This window comes from Poromitra crassiceps (assembly GCF_964638095.1).
Source record: "Poromitra crassiceps genome assembly, chromosome: 4".
In the NCBI taxonomy this organism is placed as follows: domain Eukaryota; kingdom Metazoa; phylum Chordata; class Actinopteri; order Beryciformes; family Melamphaidae; genus Poromitra; species Poromitra crassiceps.
Genome location: NC_139626.1, coordinates 35,412,730 through 35,434,770, shown reverse-complemented (window position 1 = coordinate 35,434,770; position 22,041 = coordinate 35,412,730). Strand labels below are relative to the sequence as shown.

The 22,041-nt window shown below is 43.4% G+C and overlaps 1 protein-coding gene across 2 annotated transcripts; it reads left to right on the top strand.

Moving 5' to 3' along the window:
• Window positions 1-8,079: 8,079 nt before the first annotated feature.
• On the top strand, window positions 8,080-21,797 carry pkd2 (polycystic kidney disease 2). 2 transcript variants are annotated; one of them, XM_083634810.1, is made up of 15 exons: window positions 8,080-8,804; window positions 10,103-10,216; window positions 11,958-12,091; window positions 12,185-12,435; window positions 12,937-13,161; window positions 13,246-13,474; window positions 13,634-13,804; window positions 13,911-14,092; window positions 14,235-14,355; window positions 14,538-14,636; window positions 14,988-15,109; window positions 15,213-15,330; window positions 19,766-19,926; window positions 20,453-20,600; window positions 20,754-21,797. In XM_083634810.1, the coding sequence occupies exons 1-15, from the start codon at window positions 8,372-8,374 to the stop codon at window positions 20,961-20,963; spliced, it is 2,718 nt and encodes a 905-aa protein (XP_083490936.1). In that variant the 5' UTR covers window positions 8,080-8,371; the 3' UTR covers window positions 20,964-21,797. The 2 variants fall into 2 exon arrangements, with proteins under 2 accessions (XP_083490936.1, XP_083490935.1); XM_083634809.1 differs by having other exon boundaries at window positions 19,763-19,926.
• The last annotated feature ends 244 nt before the right edge of the window (window positions 21,798-22,041 follow it).

The following is a 22,041-nucleotide window of genomic DNA, read 5'->3' as shown; positions in this document are numbered from 1 at the left end:
TGCTGTGGTGTCTGGAATCATTCCAGACACCTGAGTATTTGACCACTGAACTGAAGTTGACGCAGCCGCAGGTTAAGAGTTGAGTGGTAAGTAGTGAATGATTGCAACATTATTTGTTTGATCTCAAATTACTTGCATTTGTCAAGACAAGTTTTGCTTAAGTCTGCGATTTGTATTATGCAAGCTGTATACTTTTGGTCTTTATAATTAAGACTGAGGTTTAAAAGAAATGCCCACAAGCTGAAAATGTGTGTAAACATTTGATTGTGTGAATGCCTACGATGTATATTCAAGCAGTGGCATCTATGTTGCTGATCTCTTCAGTTGCTGTCCTCTTCAGAGGCCAATCTCAATGTAGGAGCAAAGCTATGGGTCAGGAAAGGACGTCCTGGGTTCACATCTCCATGATTCCCCATCTGGTGCTGGTGGAAAACACCAGCACTGCTTTGAGGAAACCAGTTCATTGTGTGTTGTTGACCCAGAAGAACCCAAACCCACGGCGGGCCCGGGAGAAAACCAGTGGCACCGTGACCCAAAGGTATGTATGTGGGAATCTGGCCCCTGGAATCTGACTGGAGGCAACAGTGCTAACCACTGAGCCACCATGCCCTCCACAGTCTGCTAGAGTGAGACAAAACCTGGTTCCATAGGGTCCCATTACAAAGTTGCCCCCAGTAAGCAGTTTTTTTACCAACACTGATCCCTCGTATTGTATAATTGTACGTTGTTTTGTTGACGTATGGATTGAGCGTACACTAAATGCCTTGAATTTAAACGTGTGTATAGGCCCATGTGTGTGAGATGTGACAACATGCACATACTGAACTGTTTTCCTTGTCCACCTTGTTCTCTGGTTCTCCATCTCTGACAACATGCAACCCTGAGGAGCAGGGGAGATGCACCTCTCTGGAGAAGTTCACTCACAGGGTGGTGAGTATCTGCCTCCCTCTGCTGGTCTCTCTGCAAACTCCAGAGTCCCAGCATATAAAGCAGTACCATCTGTCAACAGAAACTGGAAGCCCAGTACATTGACTACATTTCTGGGCACAACTGGATCAATGGCCAATAACAATATATTATGGCTAGCCTACACACGGTCATTACAGAAGGAACGGTCTTGAATTGTTGTCTTTTTTTATATGGCCTACAAATAAATCTAGTGATTTTTGTTTGTGGTGTATATCCTTTTGTCATTATATTGATGAAAACCACAAGAGATAAACTTGGACTTGCTATTGATCCTACCTAATTGACGCTTACTGTAGTTCTGAGGTTTCCACTAATATTCAGATGTGGCCTTGGCCTAATTCCCACTTCAGAATAACACAGGAGAGATGCGGGATGAGGGCGATTTTTCAATCTAAGATGCTAACGGCGCACAGAGACTTGTGGGCAATAAAGGATTTAAGACATCCCAATAGTAAACCTGGATGCATGCAGTGTTGTAGTCAAGTCACAGTATATCTCGAGTGCAAGTCGAGTCTCGTATCCCCAGTGTCCGACTCGGAGTCCAGAGTTACTGAACATGAACCTGAATCCACATGTAGGTGGAACACACGTGCCTACCCTTACATTACATTTAAAGTCACATTATTAATATAGCTATCAATATCTTATGTGTGGTGGCCAGTGGTGACTGAAGATGTCATATTAGTAAACAAACACAATCCATCAACTGAGCATGGAAACACCACTGACTGACTGATGATGTCATACCCACTGATGATGTCATGTCCCACAATCATCGAGTGGGCCAGTGGTGACTGATGATGTCGAGATGATGCTCCACGTGTCCTAGTCCCACCACTTATCCTCAGCCTGGAAGCATCACTGATGATTTCACAATTGCTCGAGTGACATCACTGATTACATCACTGACATCAGTGATGACATCACAATTGCTCTCAAGTGAGATCGCTGATGACATCACTGATGACATCACAATCATGACACACACCGCCAACCACTTAAACTGGTTTTATGCTTACGCGAAATCGCCAGCGCCGACTGCGCCGAGGGGTTGCCGCAGCTGGGCGTCCTATCGGCGCAGCTCCTCGAAAATTTGACTCCGCGGCATCAACGGAGACGTGACGTGGCCAGCACGAGAGCTGTGATTGGCCGTTCCCTTGGGCCGTGCACATATCTGCTGACGTAGTTGTTGTGAGGAATAAGGAAATGCCATTTCCTTATTTAACAGTGCTTGTCTCTCATCTAACAAAGCCTTCTGCAGGCTCACCGGAATGGGTTTTGAAATCAAGGGACAATAAAATGTCCCCCCACCGACATGATTGCAAGTTCTTGGTAAACGACATGATAACGTCATATGTAATGGACATAACAAGCCGCCTAGTGTTTTGGACGTGTACCGCAGCCAACGCGTCGAGTTACGTTCGAGTATGCACAGTCTCGCTGTCGCCGCTAGTCGGCGGCAAGGCTCCAAGTCGAGGCTGCGCAGAACCCTGTCAGTGCCTTTAGCCAAGTTTTTTTTATATAAAAGATAAGTTATTGACATCAGTGGTGACATCATAATCACTGATGACATCACAATTGCTCCAGTGACATCACTGATTCTATGAATAAGTGATATCATCAGTGAGTGATGTCAGTGATGATGTCATCAGTGACAATGTCATTATCAGTGATGATGTAATCAGTGGTGATGTCATCAGTCACTCAAGCAATGATGACATCATACACATTGTAAATTCTCAAGGGACATCCCTAGTCTCACTGATTAAATCACTGATGACCAGTGTTGGGCAAGTTACTGAAAATTAGCAATTAGTTAGAGAAGTAAAAAGTAATTTAATACTTTAAAGTTACTAGTTACTTAAAAGTAATGAGTTACTAGGGAAAGTGGCTTGCTTCGATTGTCTTATTAATGAACACATTTTAGTGTTGCTGTGGCACAATGTGAGGACAAGACATACTGTCTAATTTTATTAGTAATTAGTTACAGTTAGAGAAGTAACTAGTGTAAAGTAAATTTAATTACCTTAAAGTTACTAGTTACTTAAGTTAAAAGTAATTAGTAAACTAGGGAAAGTAACTTTTGTGGTAGTTTCATGTTTGCTTCGATTGTCTTATTAATGCACACATTATGTTAGTGTTGCTGTGGCACGATGTGGAGACAAGACAGTGTCAATTGCCTCTGGGGCTTATAGCCTACTCAAGGCCATTAGCATCTGGGGCTTATAGCCTACTCCAAGGCCATTAGCATCTGGGGCTGTGGCTGCAGCATGTGGAGCATTTTTGCCGGGCAGGGAGGTGGCGTCTCTTGCAGGACGAGGTCTGAGGGTAGAGACCAGATAATCCTCTGAAGGTCTGAGGGTAGAGACCAGATAATCCTCTGAAGGACGAGGTCTGAGGGTAGAGACCAGATAATCCTCTGAAGGTCTGAGGGTAGAGACCAGATAATCCTCTGAAGGTCTGAGGGTAGAGACCAGATAATCCTCTGAAGGACGAGGTCTGAGGGTAGAGACCAGATAATCCTCTGAAGGTCTGAGGGTAGAGACCAGATAATCCTCTGAAGGACGAGGTCTGAGGGTAGAGACCAGGGCCCGTATTTATCAAGCTTCCTAGAATTACTCCTAAGAACACTGCTAAGAGTACACTTATGAGCAAAAAAATTCCCAGCCAAAAGCTGCACTTAAAAGTCCGTTATTATGCATCTCACTCCCTCTTTCAGTGAGGTGTAGGACTGAATCCTAAGTGTCAATCTCAGAGCTGATTTACGACAGGTGTGTGTGCCGTAAAGGGAAATGTTGATGACGCAATTCCAAGTACACAGGAATGGCCAATCGCTGAATGGAATCCCTTATGCACGAATATCCTAAATAGAGATGATTCAACAGTGAAATGCACAATGGGAGTGTAGCATATATTCACCAATAATTTCAGAAGAAATTATCAACAAAATAATACAAGATAGCCTACATTGAAAATGACTCAAGAATAGGCTAAATGTTTCCTAATCCACCCAATTTACCTAATCCCACAACTGACTCGAAACTGGTGTGCTGTCAATTGACTACCCTATATAGCCAGGTTGTATAGGCTGTATGATGAGCAAACATGGAATCCAAAAGAAAGCCAAATTGGAGGGAGGATCAAGTACATCCTTCCGCTCTCTGAAGATTCGCACGTCTCTCCTGAATGCCATGATGTCAACATTGCCCTGCTGGCAACTCCTAACCACTTAGGACACCTCCTGAGGACTCCTAAATAGCTGGGGGAGTAGGAGTGTTTCCTAGTCTTAAGAAGGTTGATAAAAAGCTTTTATTCTTAAGTGTGGGAGTAGGACTAAATTTCACAAATTCTCAGCACTTACGACTAAAATGGCACTCTGAGACGCTTGATAAATACGGGCCCAGATAATCCTCTGAAGGACGAGGTCTGAGGGTAGAGACCAGATAACGAGGTCTGAGGGTAGAGACCAGATAATCCTCTGAAGTTGTCTGCTATTTTCATGTCCTAAACTAGTTACAGTAGAATAACTAGTTACACAATCAATACTCTCTCAAGACAGACTTAAAAAAAATAGATATATATATTTTTTTACCGATGGGATCCCAGATTGCACACTCTCTGCAGGGAAGGATTTATGACATTACTGATGATGTAATCAGTTTGCTAATGGTGTATGCCTTTATGTCTGTATCACATCACTGATGATGTCATAGACATTGTGACATCATGAGTGATATCATAAATCCTTCCCTGCCGAGGCTACAAGTAGGATTGGTAGAGTGAACTGCACTCAGTCCAAGTTGTCGTTTAGCAGATGCTTTTATCCAAAGCGAATTACAATAGTACATTTGTCAACAGTAGTGAAATCAACTGTGCAACAGTCTGTCAGCAAAGACTTCTTAAGAGTAATAAGTAGCATTTGTTGAAAGTTTTGTTTTTAACAATGCCAAAGAGAAAAGTGGAGTTCAGCTCAGCAAATCGCGAGGCCAAGTGCAGGAAATTGGCTGGAGCGAGCGAAACTCCTGTGGAGTCAGATGAAGCTGTATTTCAACGTGACTCTAACTCTTCAACATCCAGCGGTCAGGCTGAACAACGTGAAGGACAACAGCATGCTGATGCTGCTGCACAGCAACAAGCTCACACAGCTGAAACACCTGAACAGCGTGAACAACCAGACCAAGTCACTACAGAAGAATCTTGTAAAGGTTGTGGTAAGGTCTTCCAGCGACTAAAAAGACATTTGCGGAGTAAGAATGGTGAGAATTGTAAATATTTCTACTCTGAGGCCCAAGAAATAACAGAGGAAAATCAAAGTAGAAAGAGTAGACAGACTGAAGAAAACCGGGCTCGCGCAGCTGAAACACCTGAACAGCACGAAGAATCAGACCATGCTGTACCTGTCACAACAAAACAATCTTGTAAAGGTTGTGGTAAGGTCTTCAAGCGAATAAAAAAGCATTTGAGGAGTAGGATTGGTGAGAACTGTACATATTTCTACTCTAAGGATTGTAAAGGTTGTGGTAAGGCCTTCCAGAGAATAAAAAAACATTTGAACAGTAAGAATGGTGAGAACTGTAAACATTTCTACTCTGAGGATAAAGAAATAACAGAGGACAATCAAAGTATAAAGAGGAGGCAGACTGAAGAAAATACTTATCTTCAGAGAGAAAAGAATGCAGAAAAAAAGAGAACCGCCAGTGCAATAATGACAGAAAGGAAGAAAATACATGAAAGAGAAATGACCACCACAACCCGCACCAAACGGGCCAGAAGACGGGCCAAGAAACAGGCCGCAGCGCTGAGCAACCATGGTCAGGTGTCACCTAGGGACAGGCCCCCTGTCCTGCAGGACTTCCTGGATGACATGCTATCGGACCACCCAAGGTTCCTCAGCATGTCCCAGCAGCGGCCACTGTCCTACTGGGAGGATGCTGCAGCAGAACTGCCCGAGTACCAGGGACCCTGGAAGACTCAGAGCCTATCCTTGCAAGGCAGCTGGATTTGCACGAGATCATGAGATCACGGTCACACGACAAATCCATCTTGCCACGCTCCAATCTATTGGTTGAGAATCCAAACCACCGGTGGTTCGAACCAATCAGTGTGAGGCATTGTGGCAAAGAGGCAGCTACAGGCGGGCTTTCACGTGTGACCCCAGCGAGAGAGCAAGCCACGATAGACAGATGGTTCATCCAATCATCTGCCAGGTATTTTTTGAAAGTGCCTGCCCTTTGAAACGGTTTCCCAACGATTTGCTCACAGATGTTTGTGTGAAAACAAACCACAAACCATCAAGCAGCGCCATGTTTGCAAGAGCCCAAGTCCTGCCGGAACATCTCCAGCACTAGATCATACTGTACTGACTATCAGTGGCATCAATGTGCTCTGGCTCCAAATATTAGTAAACATTATCGCATCTCTTCCTTACCATCCTTCCTGCCCCAAATATTTCGAGTTGCTCCTTAGAATAGCTTATTGTAGATATGCATGGGCCCATGTAGGCTACTTGTTAGATAGCTAACGTGCTAACCTTGGTACGACCCATATAATCAGCTGTGCTGGTCATCCCACAAATGCATGATCCATACAAATGGACCCTCATTGGGAAATTATATGCTTTCCAATGAGATAAGATATATGTTGAGGATACAGTAACAACAAAGATATGATCGACCAACATAATGGAAACCAAAATGGTCACAATTTGCCTCTCTTCCTTTGCATATTGCCCAGTGAAAATGTTAATTAGATGTAATGGGGAGGCAGCACAAGGACACCAGCACAGAGACAGACCTTTCACATTTGTATAACTTTTGCTATCCCAGTAGGCCTAAGCTTCACCCCTTTCAGTATCTGAGAGCAGTGCATTCTTGTTGTACATTCTTTTTGCACTGCAAATACATACAGTAGCCTATAAAGACTATCTCAGTCAAGCTGATAATCAGAATAATGAAGCTGTGGATATCAGAAGGTGTGAGTTTTTCATTGATCCTCTCCATATCAAAATGCCTAATAGATAATTGAGCATCCTGTAGCTGAGGCCAAGTTAACTTGATGACTGAACTGAACTAACTTTGCCATATATGAGGAGGTAAGAGTCGGACCTATAGCCCACTATATGCAAATTAGATGCAATTGTAAAGCAAATGCCATTCTATTAAGACTGTGCTGGCTTCAAATTAATGTAGTTTGGTATTAAATGTAGTTTGGCATTAATGTATGTAACAGTGGTCAAAATAGGCCTACAACAAATTCACTGCTTTATAGGGTGAAAGAGGAGAAGTGAATTGCAGTTAAAAACTGACTTGCCCTGTCACTCCTGTCAATAGCCTACTAGTCTATTATGTCGACACCATATAATAGAAATATCACTGCAAAGCTAGGCCTATATCTATAGGAATATATTGGCACCAAAAATATAATAGATAGTCAGACATTAGATTTGGCCTAATGTCAATCACTTTTCAACTAGTCCCACGACCCCATCCAATCCAGATGAAATCTAAAGCCAGTGACTTGTTGCTATAGCAACTGCTGACCAAAACACTAGGTTATGTAACTAAAAGTAGGCTACTACTACGCGATACAACTATTCACCTATTATTACTGTATTATTATAATATTATTATTATTACTACTACTACTACTACTAACGTTTTAAAGAAATGCTTACTATGGCTGGCTGATCAGAAAGAACCACCAAATGATAGTAGGTTTTATTCCGGATCAATCATTCCAAATTTTGAAGCCCAAATAAATCTAAAGATGACAAGGCTAATACAAACCCCTATGTTAAAATAGACGCTATAGTCCCCGTTATTTCAGAACAGATGTTATTGTACATAGGTGCTTTCCACTGTGACTGCTGCTGCTGCAGCCTCCGCCATGACTTCTAATGTAATCTGAGCTAACAGATGAGAATGTGAGGTTTTGGGGGAACAGTTTAGGAACAAGATGGCTGGCCTGGGACAAGAAAAGCGTCTCACTTCTCTCACATAAACAAGGCGATGGAGCCGTCAACTCTGTACAGCTGTAACGTTATATAGTGTATTAACAACTTTAAAAGGACTTAGAAGCCATTATTTTTGAATAGTTTGGAATATACAACGGGAACGCCTAGCTAAATCGTCTTGAGACAGTTTTCTATCGATGGAAGTCCTCTCAAGGAAAGTTTTTTTTAATTGGCTGATTCATTGCGGTTGAAAACAAACTATTGTAACTTTTAGGAGTATGGTGCAGGTCTAGTTCATACTTCAAGACTATTTCGGCCTATGGAGTTTTCTCACAAGGGTAATTCGCGATATGTTTAACCCGATAAACGACGCCTTTTGTCAGAGGTTTTGTTGACTATAAAGTGTTGTCGATGCCCTGCACCAGACGAGGCGTTTGACACGACTGGACCATGACTTCCACCCGAGTCAAATCCCAACAACAGCCACCGCAGCCGCAAGCTGGCAGGCTGCCGCAAAGATTCACAGACCCAGGCGAAGGCATCGAAATGGAGAACATTCAGCATCAAGACCTGGGCCTCGGAGGAGTCATAGGCACCCCGTCCCCTCCGTCGAGACAAGCCTGGAGTCGGGACAACCCGGGTTTCGAGCCCGAGGAAGAGATCATGGAGGCCGACTGGCCCCCGGCGAGTCCCGGGAGAAGGTCGGTGTCCACGGCCTCCAGCATCAGCTCCGGCAGCAGCGGCCTGGGCAGCTACACCGGCGGCGGCAGCAGCGCCCACATCCCCCGAGGTGGACTCTATCCCACCCCGACCGTGGATGGCCAGCAGCAAGGCAGGAGAGAGCACCGGAGCTGTCTGAAGCAGATACTCCAGAAGATCAGAAGTTAGTCACATACACTTTTTTGTTGTTGCATGATCAAGTCTTTTAATTTCCTCACTTGCAGGCTCGCACAGATTGTGCATGATGAAGAGATTTACCCACCACTAATTTCAAGGGCTCAGGAAGGTTTCAGGAAGTCCCCAGCAAAATGAAGAATTTCACCAATAATTTACCTTTTCACTCTGAACGTCCCCAAATAAAGTGCTATCTTCTCTCTAGGAGTGGACACAATGCACTGCTATTCTAATTGAAGGTCTCACTCTCCCCACTGCTGTATGCAGTTCTATACTAAATCATATACCACAAACATCTCAGAGTGGAAACAATCTATCTTATCAAAATTAGGATTTTGAGTTTAAAAACTATGAAACACAAAAACAAGAAAGTCAGAATTCTGAAAAAAAAGTCTGAATTCTCAGATTAAAGTCAGAATTCTGAGGACAAAAGTCAGCATGCTGTTACTGTACATGTGACATCATTGATGATGTCGCTGATGAGGTCAAGTCACTGATATTACCAATATTGTACTGAAATTTGAATGTCTGGGGGGGGGGTCCCTAGATTTTTGGAATGTCAAAGTGGCGTCACAAGCAAAAACAAAAGGCTGGGGGGGGGGGGGGGGGGTTTGGGATAGAATTCTGAGTTTAAAAATTCTGTAAAACATAAACAAGAAAGTTAGAATTCAGTGGAAAAAAGTCACAATCCTCAGATTAAAGTCAGAATTCTCCATGAGAATTGATGATGTCACTGATAACATCACCAATGCAGGTCAGGTTACTGATGTTGTACCAAAATTTGAACGTCTGGGGGGGTCCCTAGATTTTTGGAACATCAAAGTGGGGTCACAAGCCAAAAAAGGTTGAGAACCCCTGACCTAGTGTGAATAACAGCACTGTTTGTGTGAGTGTGTTGTTCTTTGTCTCCTTCTGGCAACCAGCTTGTAGGTGCTGCTGAGTGTGTGTTAGAGATGGAAATGGAAATTAAATGAATTGAATGAAAATAAAATAATCAACTCTTGGGGGCAATGTTTGCCCCTGGATCATGGTTTTTATGGGCATTCTGAGATTTCTTGGGGACGTTTTTTTTTCCTTGCCCCTGGCTAAATTCCTACAGTGGGTCTGCAGTGTAAACTAGGCCTATATCTATTTCAAGGCAGGCAGTGCACTAGATGGTCATCTCTGTATATCCACATTTGCACCTTGAAGGGCAGAAACTGCAGGCTTTACTGTTTGCTCCAGTATTGATGTTTCAGTTACTTTACAGTGGGCTGATGGCCTCTTGAATTGTTGGTTTCTTTACAGTTCTGTGGGGCACAGAGCTGATGGAGGACAGTGATAGCAGTCGAGAAAGGTACCTCAGGAACGTACTGAGGGAGATGATCACCTATATCACATTCCTCATCACCATTTGCATTTGTAAGTAAATGCTGAACAATCCAGCACGTCACATCTCACCAGATTTTTGCAGGAAGTGCATGCCCTTTGGAAATCACTCATCGGCTTAGCCACTAAGGTTTTGCTGATGAGTGTAATCATTTTGAATAGACTTTTCATAACTGTGGGGGTAGGTGACAAGTGTGTATTCAATGAGAATGACTCAACTGCTAGTGCTACTTAGATGGAAATGGTTACATCATGGTCTAAGAAACATGAGCAAACACATCAATCTAACATTTTGTCCTTAATGCTAGACTGAACTGATTTGACAGTTGATCCAAGTACACTTTGACTCAAAAAACGTTTTCCAAAAGTGACACTATATAAGTATTTATATCTTATATACTATATATATCACTATATAAGTGTGTGTCTGTCTGACTATGTCCCCTTGTCTCATACAAAGTGACACTATATAACTCTCGTAACGGGACAAGCCCCGTCTTTTATTGCCACAGGAACACCACAACACATGCATGCGGCCACAACACACTCATGCTGATGGTGGCCGGTGAAAAGTGTCCTCTGCATTTAACCCATCCAGGCATGTCCTTTCCTCCGAGGGGCAGGCCAGGAGCAGTGGTTGCTTTCTCGTACAGCGCCCGGGCACCAACTTCGGGTGTTGTCGTCACTGGTCGGATGACGATCTGATCTTCTGCATGTTTTTAATGGGGGGGGGGGTTATATACGGAGGAACCCCCTGGGGGAGCACGGGGAGAACATGCAAACTCCACACAGAGAGAAAGGCCCTTACGACGAGATACCCCACCTGGGCAGTAGGCACTGAAGATATGGGGGGGAACACAACCACAGCGCCCACAGTGTCCCAGGCGAGAATCGAACTCAGGACCTTCTGACTGTGAGGCGACAGCTCTACCACTGAGCCACCGTGCCCCCTATAAGTGTGTGTCTGTCTGACTATGTCCCCTTGTCTCATACAAAGTGACACTATATAAGTGTGTGTCTGTCTGACTATGTCCCCTTGTCTCATACAAAGTGACACTATATAAGTGTGTGTCTGTCTGACTATGTCCCCTTGTCTCATACAAAGTGACACTATATAAGTGTGTGTCTGTCTGACTATGTCCCCTTGTCTCATACAAGTCATTTTCCAGCTTCTGTGTATCCTTAATGGTTTTGGCAGCTGAAAAACGAACCTACACCTGCCAAGCAGTCACTGTAGTTCCAGACTGTAACAGCAGAAAAGTGAACACCACATCGTGGAATGGCAAAAGAGATGATGGGAGTACCATATTGCAATTGCACATAGCCAGAAGGCTAATAGTAGTTTATCCACTCTCTCCTTACTGTGATGAATTATGCCAAAATGAGGTTTTGGGTGGATCAGGAAATGATTTCCTGGCAGGTTGGTTTAGGATGTTTTATTGCCAGGCATGGTTTGAAGTATGAAAGCAGTTTCAAGAGCTACTCCTTGCTGAATACGGTTTGCTACAGAGAATATAAACAAATCAATGAAGCAAAATGAAGTTCCATCTAATTCTTGAGTAGATTTATTGTAGTTATTTATTTTCAAGTTGTTGCACGGTCATACTGGATGTAAAGAGCAGCACATTCATGAAAACCTAAACGCACGCCACACACACCTTCTCCATTAATCTACTCAGAGGGGGTAGGCCTGGCTTTTATAGCTGCAGGCGGAGCTAATAGGAATTGTACTTTCTGCATATTTAATGATGGTTATGTGATTTATGCTCTACAGTGACCTATGGGATGGTGAGTTCCAACATGTACTACTATACCAAAGTCATGTCCCAGCTCTTCCTGGACACACCGCTGTCTGCTGGGGACCCTTCCACTTTTAGAAGCCTCTCCACCATGGAGGACTTCTGGAAGGTAAAATACCTCTAACTTCATCTCTGCTTTCAAACACTCAGTGTGACCTCTTCTCTTGTGCATCTTCTAATCTTGAATGTCCTAAACTTGTAGTTCACAGATGGACCTTTTCTCACCGGCATGTACTGGGAGGTGTGGTACAACAACAAGAGCCTGCCGGAGAATCAGAGTCTCATCTACTACGAGAACCTCCTCCTCGGCGTGCCAAGGCTCCGTCAGGTCAGAGTACGCAACGAGACCTGCTCCGTCCATGAAGACCTGAGAGATGAAGTTCAAGACTGCTACAACCTGTACACCCCCAGCAACGAGGACACGGCCTCCTTTGGGCCCAAGAATGGAACTGCGTACGTCCGTGCGATTAAGCTCTTCGGTAGTGTTAGATTTAGAATTTTAGTGCCAATTCATAAATGACCAAATACAAAAAGAACAAATTTCTACCCTCATAGGCAAGTTACAAAACAAGCTTCAGGGAAGTGGTTCCCAACCTTGGGGTCGTGACCAATTACAATGGGGTCGCCTGAAATTAAAAACAAAACAAAAAACACCACAATTTAAAACTCTGGAAGAGTATTAGGGCCACATGTGAACAATGTATTTGCGTTCTGAGTTTAAGTCAGAATTCTGAGAATAAAGTTAGAAAGTTAGACGAATAAAGACAGGCTTGTGTGTGTTTAAGAATTCAGAGAAAAAAAGTCAGCAATCTGATTTTAATGTCAGAATTCTGAGTTTAATAGGCAGAAACTAGATTTGTATCATCTGTGCACGTGTATATATAACATTCACAATAACATACACTACACTACCATTTATCTAAATCCTAGATCTTTCTTCTTGGTGCCTATCAGGTGGGTACACACAGCAGAAGGTAAGCTGAATGGGAGCAGTTATTGGGGCCAGGTATCTAAATACGGAGGTGGAGGATACTACCAAGACCTGTCCCGTACAAAAGTGGAGTCGGCTATCCAGCTGCAGTTCCTCAAAGACCACATGTGGCTGGACAGAGGCACCAGAGCTGTCTTCCTCGACTTTTCTGTCTACAATGGTAACATCAACCTCTTCTGCATCGCCAGGTAAGAAGAATCATAAGTATGTAGGTTTTCATTTCACCCAAGCACTACAGCAGCTAATTTCACATGCTATGATGTGTGTTGCAGGTTGTTGGTGGAATTTCCAGCCACAGGTGGAGTGGTGACGTCCTGGCAATTCCAAACAGTACGTCTGCTACGATATGTGTCGAGCTGGGACTATTTTGTGGGTGTGTGTGAGGTGGCATTCTGCCTCTTCGTCCTCTACTACGTGGTGGAGGAGGTGCTCGAGATCCGCATCCATCGCCTGCACTACTTCAAGAGCCTGTGGAACTCTCTGGATGTTCTCATCGTTGGGGTATGTACCAAGGCTGCAAGTATGGATACAGTCTGAAGTAGGGGGTTACAAATAAAATAAGTTAGCAGTCAAGCCAGTTTAATCAGGTGTATGGAATTCTAACCACTATGATAGTAAAAAAAAAGTTGTTAATTATGATATTTCTGCTCCATTTTTCAGTTGAGTGTTGTTGCTATTATCATGAACATCACCAGAACAGCCATGGTTAGCAACCGTCTCAAAGGCCTGCTGGAGAACCACAGTGCTCACCCCAGCTTTGAGCCTCTGGCCAATCTCCAGGTCCAGTTCAACAATGTGGCTGCAATCATTGTCTTCTTCTCCTGGGTCAAGGTAAGGGTCCTACCGTTGGGTCATGTTCACTCCAGAACTACCAAAGTATTAATGCTAGAACCCAAGTACAGATGGTAATTGTCTGTGATTTCTCACATCTGGTCAGCTTTTCAAGTTCATCAACTTCAACAAGACCATGAGTCAGCTGTCCAGCACCATGTCCCGCTGTGCCAAGGACCTTGTGGGCTTTGCCATCATGTTCTTCATCATTTTTCTGGCCTACGCTCAGCTGGCCTACTTGGTGTTTGGAACCCAAGTCAACGATTTCAGCACTTTCCAAGCGAGCATGTAAGTACACTCCAAGGACAGGTTCCAAACGTTCGGATTTTCTCCTCCTTGTTTTGTCTGACCTGGAAAAAGGAAACTCATATTTCATGGAAAATGCTGCTCATTTGAAAATTAAATGTTTTACCGTTTGTCTCCCATGTAGTTTTACCCAGTTCCGTATCATTCTGGGAGACTTTGAGTTCTCAGAGATAGAGGAGGCCAACCCAGTGCTGGCTCCCATCTACTTCACCACCTTTGTCTTCTTCATTTTCTTCATTCTTATGGTGAGTGGTATGTATAGTCACGCTCACCCAGTGTTCTTAGTTACGCATCTATTAAAGTTGCCTCAACAGTGCATATACTCATTTTGTTTACATAATGTCTCTCACCATAATATTCATTTTGTTTACCTATGTCCCTCAGCAAAGGTTAGTACAGAATATCCTTTCTCATTCTTTCTGTACAGAATATGTTCTTGGCCATCATCAATGACACATACTCTGAGGTGAAGGCAGATATGTCCCAGCAGAGATCTGAGATGGAGATGACTGACCTCATTAAAAAGGTATTGGATGACTTGTAATGTAAGAATTTAGGAGATCCAATATGCCATATTTAGGAAAAATATAATAACAATACAAATACAATATACAATATACATAAAGTCAGTTAAAAGGTTCTAAAAGTCGTTCGCCTGGTAGCACGCGTACGACGGAGGCTCGGTCCTTCGCGCGGATGGCATGGGTTCAAATCCGACCCGAGGTCCTTTGCCGCATGTCAGCCCCTCTCTCTCTCCCCACCTTTCCTGTCTGCCTACTGTCCTATGTAAATAAAGGCAAAAATGCCCCCCCCAAAAAAAAAGTTCTGTCAACTTGTGTTGTGAGTGAAATTATTTATATGATCTCTTCCCTCTCAGGGTTGCAACAAGGCCTTGATGAAGTTGAGACTGAAGAAGACTGCAGTAGACGACATCTCAGACAGTTTGCGTCAGGCTGGAGGCAAACTGAACTTTGATGAACTCCGCCAGGATCTTAAAGGGTTTGAAGATCCTAATATCAAACCATCAGCTATTAGAATGTTTATGTTTGAGTTTGGTTTGTTTAACATTAGATCCTGTGTCTGTTGATTTTTCCATACTCAGAAAGGGCCACACGGATGCAGAGATTCAGGCCATCTTTGCCAAGTATGATCATGATGGAGACCAGGAGCTGACAGAGCATGAACACCAGCAAATGAGAGATGACCTGGAGAAAGAGAGAGTGAGTGATGATGCCAACAGCTTCTCACATTTTTGGCTGCGCAGTCACTCTCTCAGTTGGTTCACAAAAAGTTCATCACCCTTTAGCGGGCACAGTTTTCACCCTACACTGCGTTCACACACAGCACCCAAGCCATGCCTACGCCTTGCCTTTACCCACGCTTTTAAATAGGCGTCCTCTTTAGCAGGGGCGGTTTTAGCATCAGAGCTTTGGGTGGGCTCAGCCCACCCAAAGGTCATGGACCACTGAACCCCTAGGGGGGTCCGGGGGCATGCCCCCCCGGAAGAAAATTTTGTACAGTTTCAAGTAAAAATGGATCAAACTGGCGCACTTTGAGATCAAAATGAAGAGACTAGATCTATGAAGAACTACACACATCAATATCTTCTTTACCGTTCTGTGGTTTTACAGCAATGAAAAAATAATTGTTTCCCTATATATACTATATATATTCTGCATACAGGTTACTATATGGTAGAATTATGCTTGCATAAATAATACCAAAATCACTTCAGGGGAGTTTCAAGTAAAGTAACATTTTGCTTTGTAGGCAAAACAAAAGTAAAATTAAATCAAAAGGGAACTTCCTAACTTATTGGCTGGAATAATATTCCGACAAGATAATAATATACTGTAAGCACTAAAGCAGGAGTTTGCAGTCAACTAGTTTAAATTAATATGTGGCAGTATTTGTGGGGGTCAAAATCTATGTAGGGTGTACCACCACAAATAGATCAGTGTATGGGAAACACTGACTATTAAATTGTGTGACTAGAAAGACACCAATAAATCTGAGAAAATGTACTTTAATTTTGAACAACAGCACTACAACGGTGGCATTACAAATGGTATTATGAAATTATTGTGTGAAAAAACAAGAATGCCACTTTTTTCATGAACTTTAAGCAGAAAATTAAAAAATAGTTTTAAAGCAAAAATAAATAATAAATAAAGATCATTTTAACATTGGCTCAACCAGCCCATCTTACTGACCACCAGGGGTCCTGGTCCTTAATCCCTTTTTATTACTCCCATGCCACTGGTACTGTACACAAACAAGGCTGTTTAAATATCTGCCTTGCACTCCCTTAGAGCAGGGGTGTCAGACTCATATTAGGTAGAGGGCCGGATTTGTTCAACTGAGACCTCATGGGGGCCGGATTTTTTTTTTACTAAAATCAATTCGACTCATTTACCCATTTACTTCACAAAAGAAATACTGCTCTTTCCATTTCTCTTGAAATTGCCTGCATTCCGTGTCAACCTTTCTCTTTTTCGACAGCATCTTGTTCAGGGACGGACTGGGATCATAATTCAGGCCGGGCATTAGATACCAAGCAGGCCAGGCCGATACGGGCCGACGCGCGTGCCGGCGTCAGAAAAATTTGGGCCGTTTAAAGCTCAATTTGGGCTGTTTGAAGCCAGATGTGGGCCGTTTGAAGCCCAATTTGGGTCGTTTAAAGCCAGATTTGGGCCGTTTGAAGCCCGATTTGGGCCGTTTGAAGCCCAATTTGGGCCAAGTACAATTTTACAATGAGATGCACCCACTTTAATCCTGAATAAAGTAATAAAACCACTAGTACACCAGTAGGCGGCGCCTGGCCTGCTGTTCAGTGAGTGGCCTGACTGCGGGCACAATTTTTTTTTTTTTTTTTTTTTGCAGGCCAGGCCAGGCCACCGGGCCCGACGTGCCCGATTATGCAGTCCGCGCCTGATCTTGTTGAATCTTTTGTTTTTTGGTAGGTAGCTGAATGCGCGATTCAATTCCAGCGTGGCATCATGGCGGCTTTGTTTACACCTGATGACCTACTGACATACTTCCTTGTAGTGCAGGTTAATTAACTTATGAATGAACTCTTAGCTTGCTTATTAGCCACACGTAGTTCATGATAATGGGGTGCGAATTTAATAATAATATATATATATATATTTTTTAATATTCCAAAACATCTCGCGGGCCGGATGAAACCTGCCCGTGGGCCGGATCCGGCCCGCGGGCCGTATCTCTGACATCCCTGCCTTAGAGGGAAATAACAAGCCTGTAAGAACTTTTATTGAGATACTGAACTAACATCACAGCAAGACATACAGTAAGTGATGCCATGCACGCATGTTAAGCTATCGTCATCATCACATCAGACAGGCTGTGTAAAGCAGCCACTTGCGATTCTGAAGGGCTTAATTTCATTCAGAGGGACCCGTTTGAAAATGTTTGTCACTTATGCCCATATGTTTCTCAAAAAACATCACATCCATTTACACCCGCTTACTGCGAGCTAGCATGACATGGCTGGCTGGTGCCATGGTAGCCTACCTACCTTCCTCCAGTCCACCTGTTTGTCTGGCAGGCACAGCGACAAGTTCTTTTGTTTAGCCTACGACAACGTTACGTGCTAATTTGCATATCAATATGCGCTAATTAAGTAACTACTAACGACTCTGACTGCTCAATGCTCACCTCAGTTTCATTGATCATGAGTGGGGAGAACGATTGTGTGGACTGTGGAGGACCACTTCGCTGCTGTACTGTGTGTGTGACCTGTGTGAAGTGATGTGGGATTAGGCAGATAGATGGAGGAGGGAGCGCCTGCGCAGCCGCGGTTCTAGAAACTTTTCGGGTGGGCTGAACCCCCCTAAATTTTTGTCTCAGCCCACCCTAAGAACATAGAGGGGGGGGGGGAAACATGCACACAGCGCATTGAGTGTAGTCAGAAACTGCTACTAATGACCACCATGGATTTGGAGAGGGATTAAAAAAAAAAAAAAAAAAAAAAAAAAGGTTTTTTTGCCTCTATTTTTTTGGGTGGGCTGAGACTATTTTTGGGTGGGCTAAAGCCCACCCAAAAACGGCCTAGAACCGCCCCTGCTCTTTAGTCAATGAGGCTGTGTACACAGGGCGCCTCAATGTGAACCTTGCGTGTACCCACGCCTCGCCTGAGCTGCGCCGATTTCATCGTTTAGGCGTGAGTTCTATTTTCAAGCCGACTAGGCGCGTGAAGGCAGACTTTTTCTGTCAAGCCATGAAGGAAAAACGCGACAATATCTGTGGGAAATGTCAAATGTCAACTGAATTTAAAAATAAAATGGTGTTACTACAACAGCGTTGAGCAGAGAGAGAGAGAGAGAGAGAGAGATTGATGGGTGGCTATCACATGGGGCTTTCTCCCCGTCGGTAAACAAATCTTCAGGAGAGAGAATATCGACCGAAGAAGCAAGATGGACAATGAAAAGTTAATCCACTTAGTACAACAGCATCCAGTTCTCTATGACAGCTAGGGGTGCTCCAAAAAATCGATTCTGAAAGGATCGCGATTCTTAATGCCACGATTCCTGGATCGATTCCAAACTCCCAAGAATCGATTCTTAAAATTGTAAAAAAAATATATATATATATTTTTTTTTACAGTGCACCTGAACGCAACATGCAAGATACCGGCTGAATAAGTGTCCAAATGTTCATGTCATTTGTGTACTGTACTGCCACGGTGCCACCACCTCTTGCACTTAAGAACTCTGGTTAATGTATTCCCCCCAAAAGTCTACAGATCCCCCCCAGCCTATAAATCCATCTTATCTGAAGAACATAAGGGGGGAATTCCCCCCTAGTTTGCAAAATGAATTTAGGCCCTGACTGTAATACAGAAGTTGAATTTGAAGTTCAGCATTAATAGATTTGTAATTTTTTGTCTTATATTTACCTTTGTGTGTTATTGCAATATAAAACTACATAATTGAGAATAGATTCTCGATTCTGGAATCGAGAATCGTTGGAATCGAGAATCGATTCTGGAATCGGATCGTGATCCCAGGAATCGGAATCGGATCGGATCGTGGCTTAGCCGGATCGGAGCACCCCTAATGACAGCAGTGACCCAAGAAGGAGACCCGGTTATACATATCCAGCATCAATAGCACATTAAATATATCAGATTTATTTTACCTACCCATGATAATTCGGGACCACACGTGAAAAAAAAAACACTCGGGAGAGAGAGAGGAGAAGCGCTTGTGACTCGGCTCAGGTTCAGCGTGGAATAGGCGTCCAGTGTGATCGCAAAAGCGTGTGATAGGTTCACGCCCAGCTCAAGGTATGTAGGTGTAGGCGTGGATTGAGGCAAGGCGAGGCGTAGGTGCCCTGTGTGAACCAAACCCTAGGAGGCTGAAATTTGGCATGCTAAAAGGGGGTGGGGGGATACATTTAGAAATGCAGGGTGGCAGAGGCAGAGGAGGGTAGAATGCCCCTGCCATCCTGCATTTCGGTAATCTGCATATGTGGTCGCAGCTATTGCGCATTTGCACTAGTTTTGTCTGTTATTATCTTTCCATATAATCCCATGGAAAACACAGTACACACTGCATACATGTGGTAGCATGCATACACACAGCCACATCACTCCTGCAGATGCTCAGTGTGTTTCTGCCCGTTCGCTAGGAGGACTTGGATCTGGAACGTAATTCGCTGACTAGACCCAGCAGTGGGCGGAGCTTCCCTCGTACCCAGGACGACTCGGAGGAGGACGATGACGAGGACAGTGGCCATAGCTCCCGTCGCCGTGGCAGCAGCTCGGGGGGTGTCTCCTACGAGGAGTTTCAAGTGTATGGGATTTTTTGTTTTATTGCACTTTAACTAACATGAAAATCAGTCAGTGAAATCAAGTTTGACTACCAGTGGAATAATTGTAGTTAACGCAATGCAGCCACAGGAGTCAGAACATGTTGTTGTGTCTTGAATAAGGGGCATGGCAGTTGGCTCCCCTTCTCTGAGGATGCTCGAAAGGCATTCTGGGAAAGGCAAGTTGAGAGAATCTTTCTCTGTACAAATAAATTACACCACTTAATCACAAAACAACTCCTGGAATGCATTAAACATCACAGATTGTATGTATCCAAGAGTTTTCGATTTATTTACACAAATTAGACAGATACTGGTTAGCCATTTTACATGGGTTAATAGTAGGTTTTTCTGCTCCTGCCTGAGGTTCTCCTGTCTGCCCCTTTATTCAGTTTTGACGCGTGAATTAGTATGATTGCTGGGGCTTTTAACATGTAATATAACAGTAGAATTGATGTGGTAGTATAACATCCCACAACATCCCCGTTTAACAAGCCTCCTCTCTCCCAGGCTGGTGCGACGCGTGGACAGGATGGAGCACTCTATCGGCAGCATCGTGTCCAAGATAGATGCTGTGATCGTGAAGCTGGAGACCATGGAGAGGGCCAAGCTGAAGAGGAGAGACGTGCTGGGCAGACTGCTGGACGGCGTGATGGAGGTGAGATGGAGCAGACGCACAAACGTGGTCTAATAACAACACATGGCACACAAGTGTAACCATGCAGCTATAAGCACCTGTCTCATTTAAGTCAAGCAAAGACAGACATACAGTGAAAACCCCCTCCCTTTACCTTGTCTCTCTCTCGGTCAGGATGAGAGGCTGGGCCGGGACACAGATGGTCACAGGGAGCAGATGGAGAGGCTGGTGAGGGAGGAACTGGAGCGCTGGGAGTCCGATGACACCGTCTCACAGGTCAGCCACCCACAGCCAGCCACTCCCATCGGGCCCCGCCCCCGCCCCTCCTCTTCCCTGTCCACCGACGGCCTCGACACAAGCACAAATGGGAGTGGCCACGTGTGAAGACTTGGCCCTCCAGCTTTTCCAGTGAAGAACATTCCATTCTGACATAACGCACTGTTGTAAATTTCCCTGCGTTGGTACAAATAACTCTCACGGAAACTTTAAAAAGGGATGACTTAAGTTTGTTTTTTTGCATACTATTGATTTGTTGTTAGTTGTGGGACATTTTTTACAGCACAACATAAGACACAGACCTTATTATAAATACTACAATGACAAAGACAAGTGCACCACACCTCAAATACTGAAATGCACTGAAAGTGTGAGAGTGAGGTTCACCCAAAAGACATATTGTCTAAAACTATTCTGAAGTATTGCTTTCATAAGATGGTACATTCTTTCACTCAAGCAGAATGTGATTCATTTCTAAAGCTTATACAGTATGTGTGGAGTGTGACAAAGAGGGTGACGAATGATGAAGGATCTGATGAAGGGTTGCCCATCAAAGTATTAGGCACAGTATTGGATACAATACAGCAGCCTGCAAGCATATTCTGTTCATTTGTATTCAAAATACACAGCGTATGATTTTAGTATTACATGAGAAAGATGCTCAATTGCTTTTGATTATTGTATACACAAATCTTAGCATTTCACCAAATAGCAAACAAGGTATTTCTTTGAATGTTTATTTTGCTGCTTTGTTGTCATTTTAATATAGGTACAAGTGTGGCACATTCTGTCATATTTACTCACCGTCTGTACATCACTTAAACTTACAAGGAAATACCTTATCAATTTATGATACATATTGTAACTTGAAACAAACTTCGATTTGGAGTGCATCTAGTGTTCATGGGAAACCCATGCATTTTTTTCCTTTGTAGGCCTACTGTGCCTTATATTTTGTCTATTATATATATATATATATATATATATATATATATATATATATATATATATATATATATATATATATATATGTATGTATGTATGTATATACTATATATATACGGTATATATATATATATATATATATATACATCAATGTTATGCCAAATAAAGTGTTATGCGAAATAGGTGTTCTGTTGTCTCTGACATTGTTCCTGAATAGTAATATCAACATGTTTGTGATCAT

Bases quoted from the DNA above. Each gene is read 5' to 3' on its own strand.
- pkd2 (XM_083634809.1), top strand. From the start codon at position 8,372: ATGACTTCCACCCGAGTCAAATCCCAACAACAGCCACCGCAGCCGCAA. The intron at 12,436-12,936 runs GTACGTCCGTGC...GGTGCCTATCAG, and splicing joins GGGCCCAAGAATGGAACTGC to GTGGGTACACACAGCAGAAG. The intron at 13,475-13,633 runs GTATGTACCAAG...TCCATTTTTCAG, and splicing joins TGGATGTTCTCATCGTTGGG to TTGAGTGTTGTTGCTATTAT.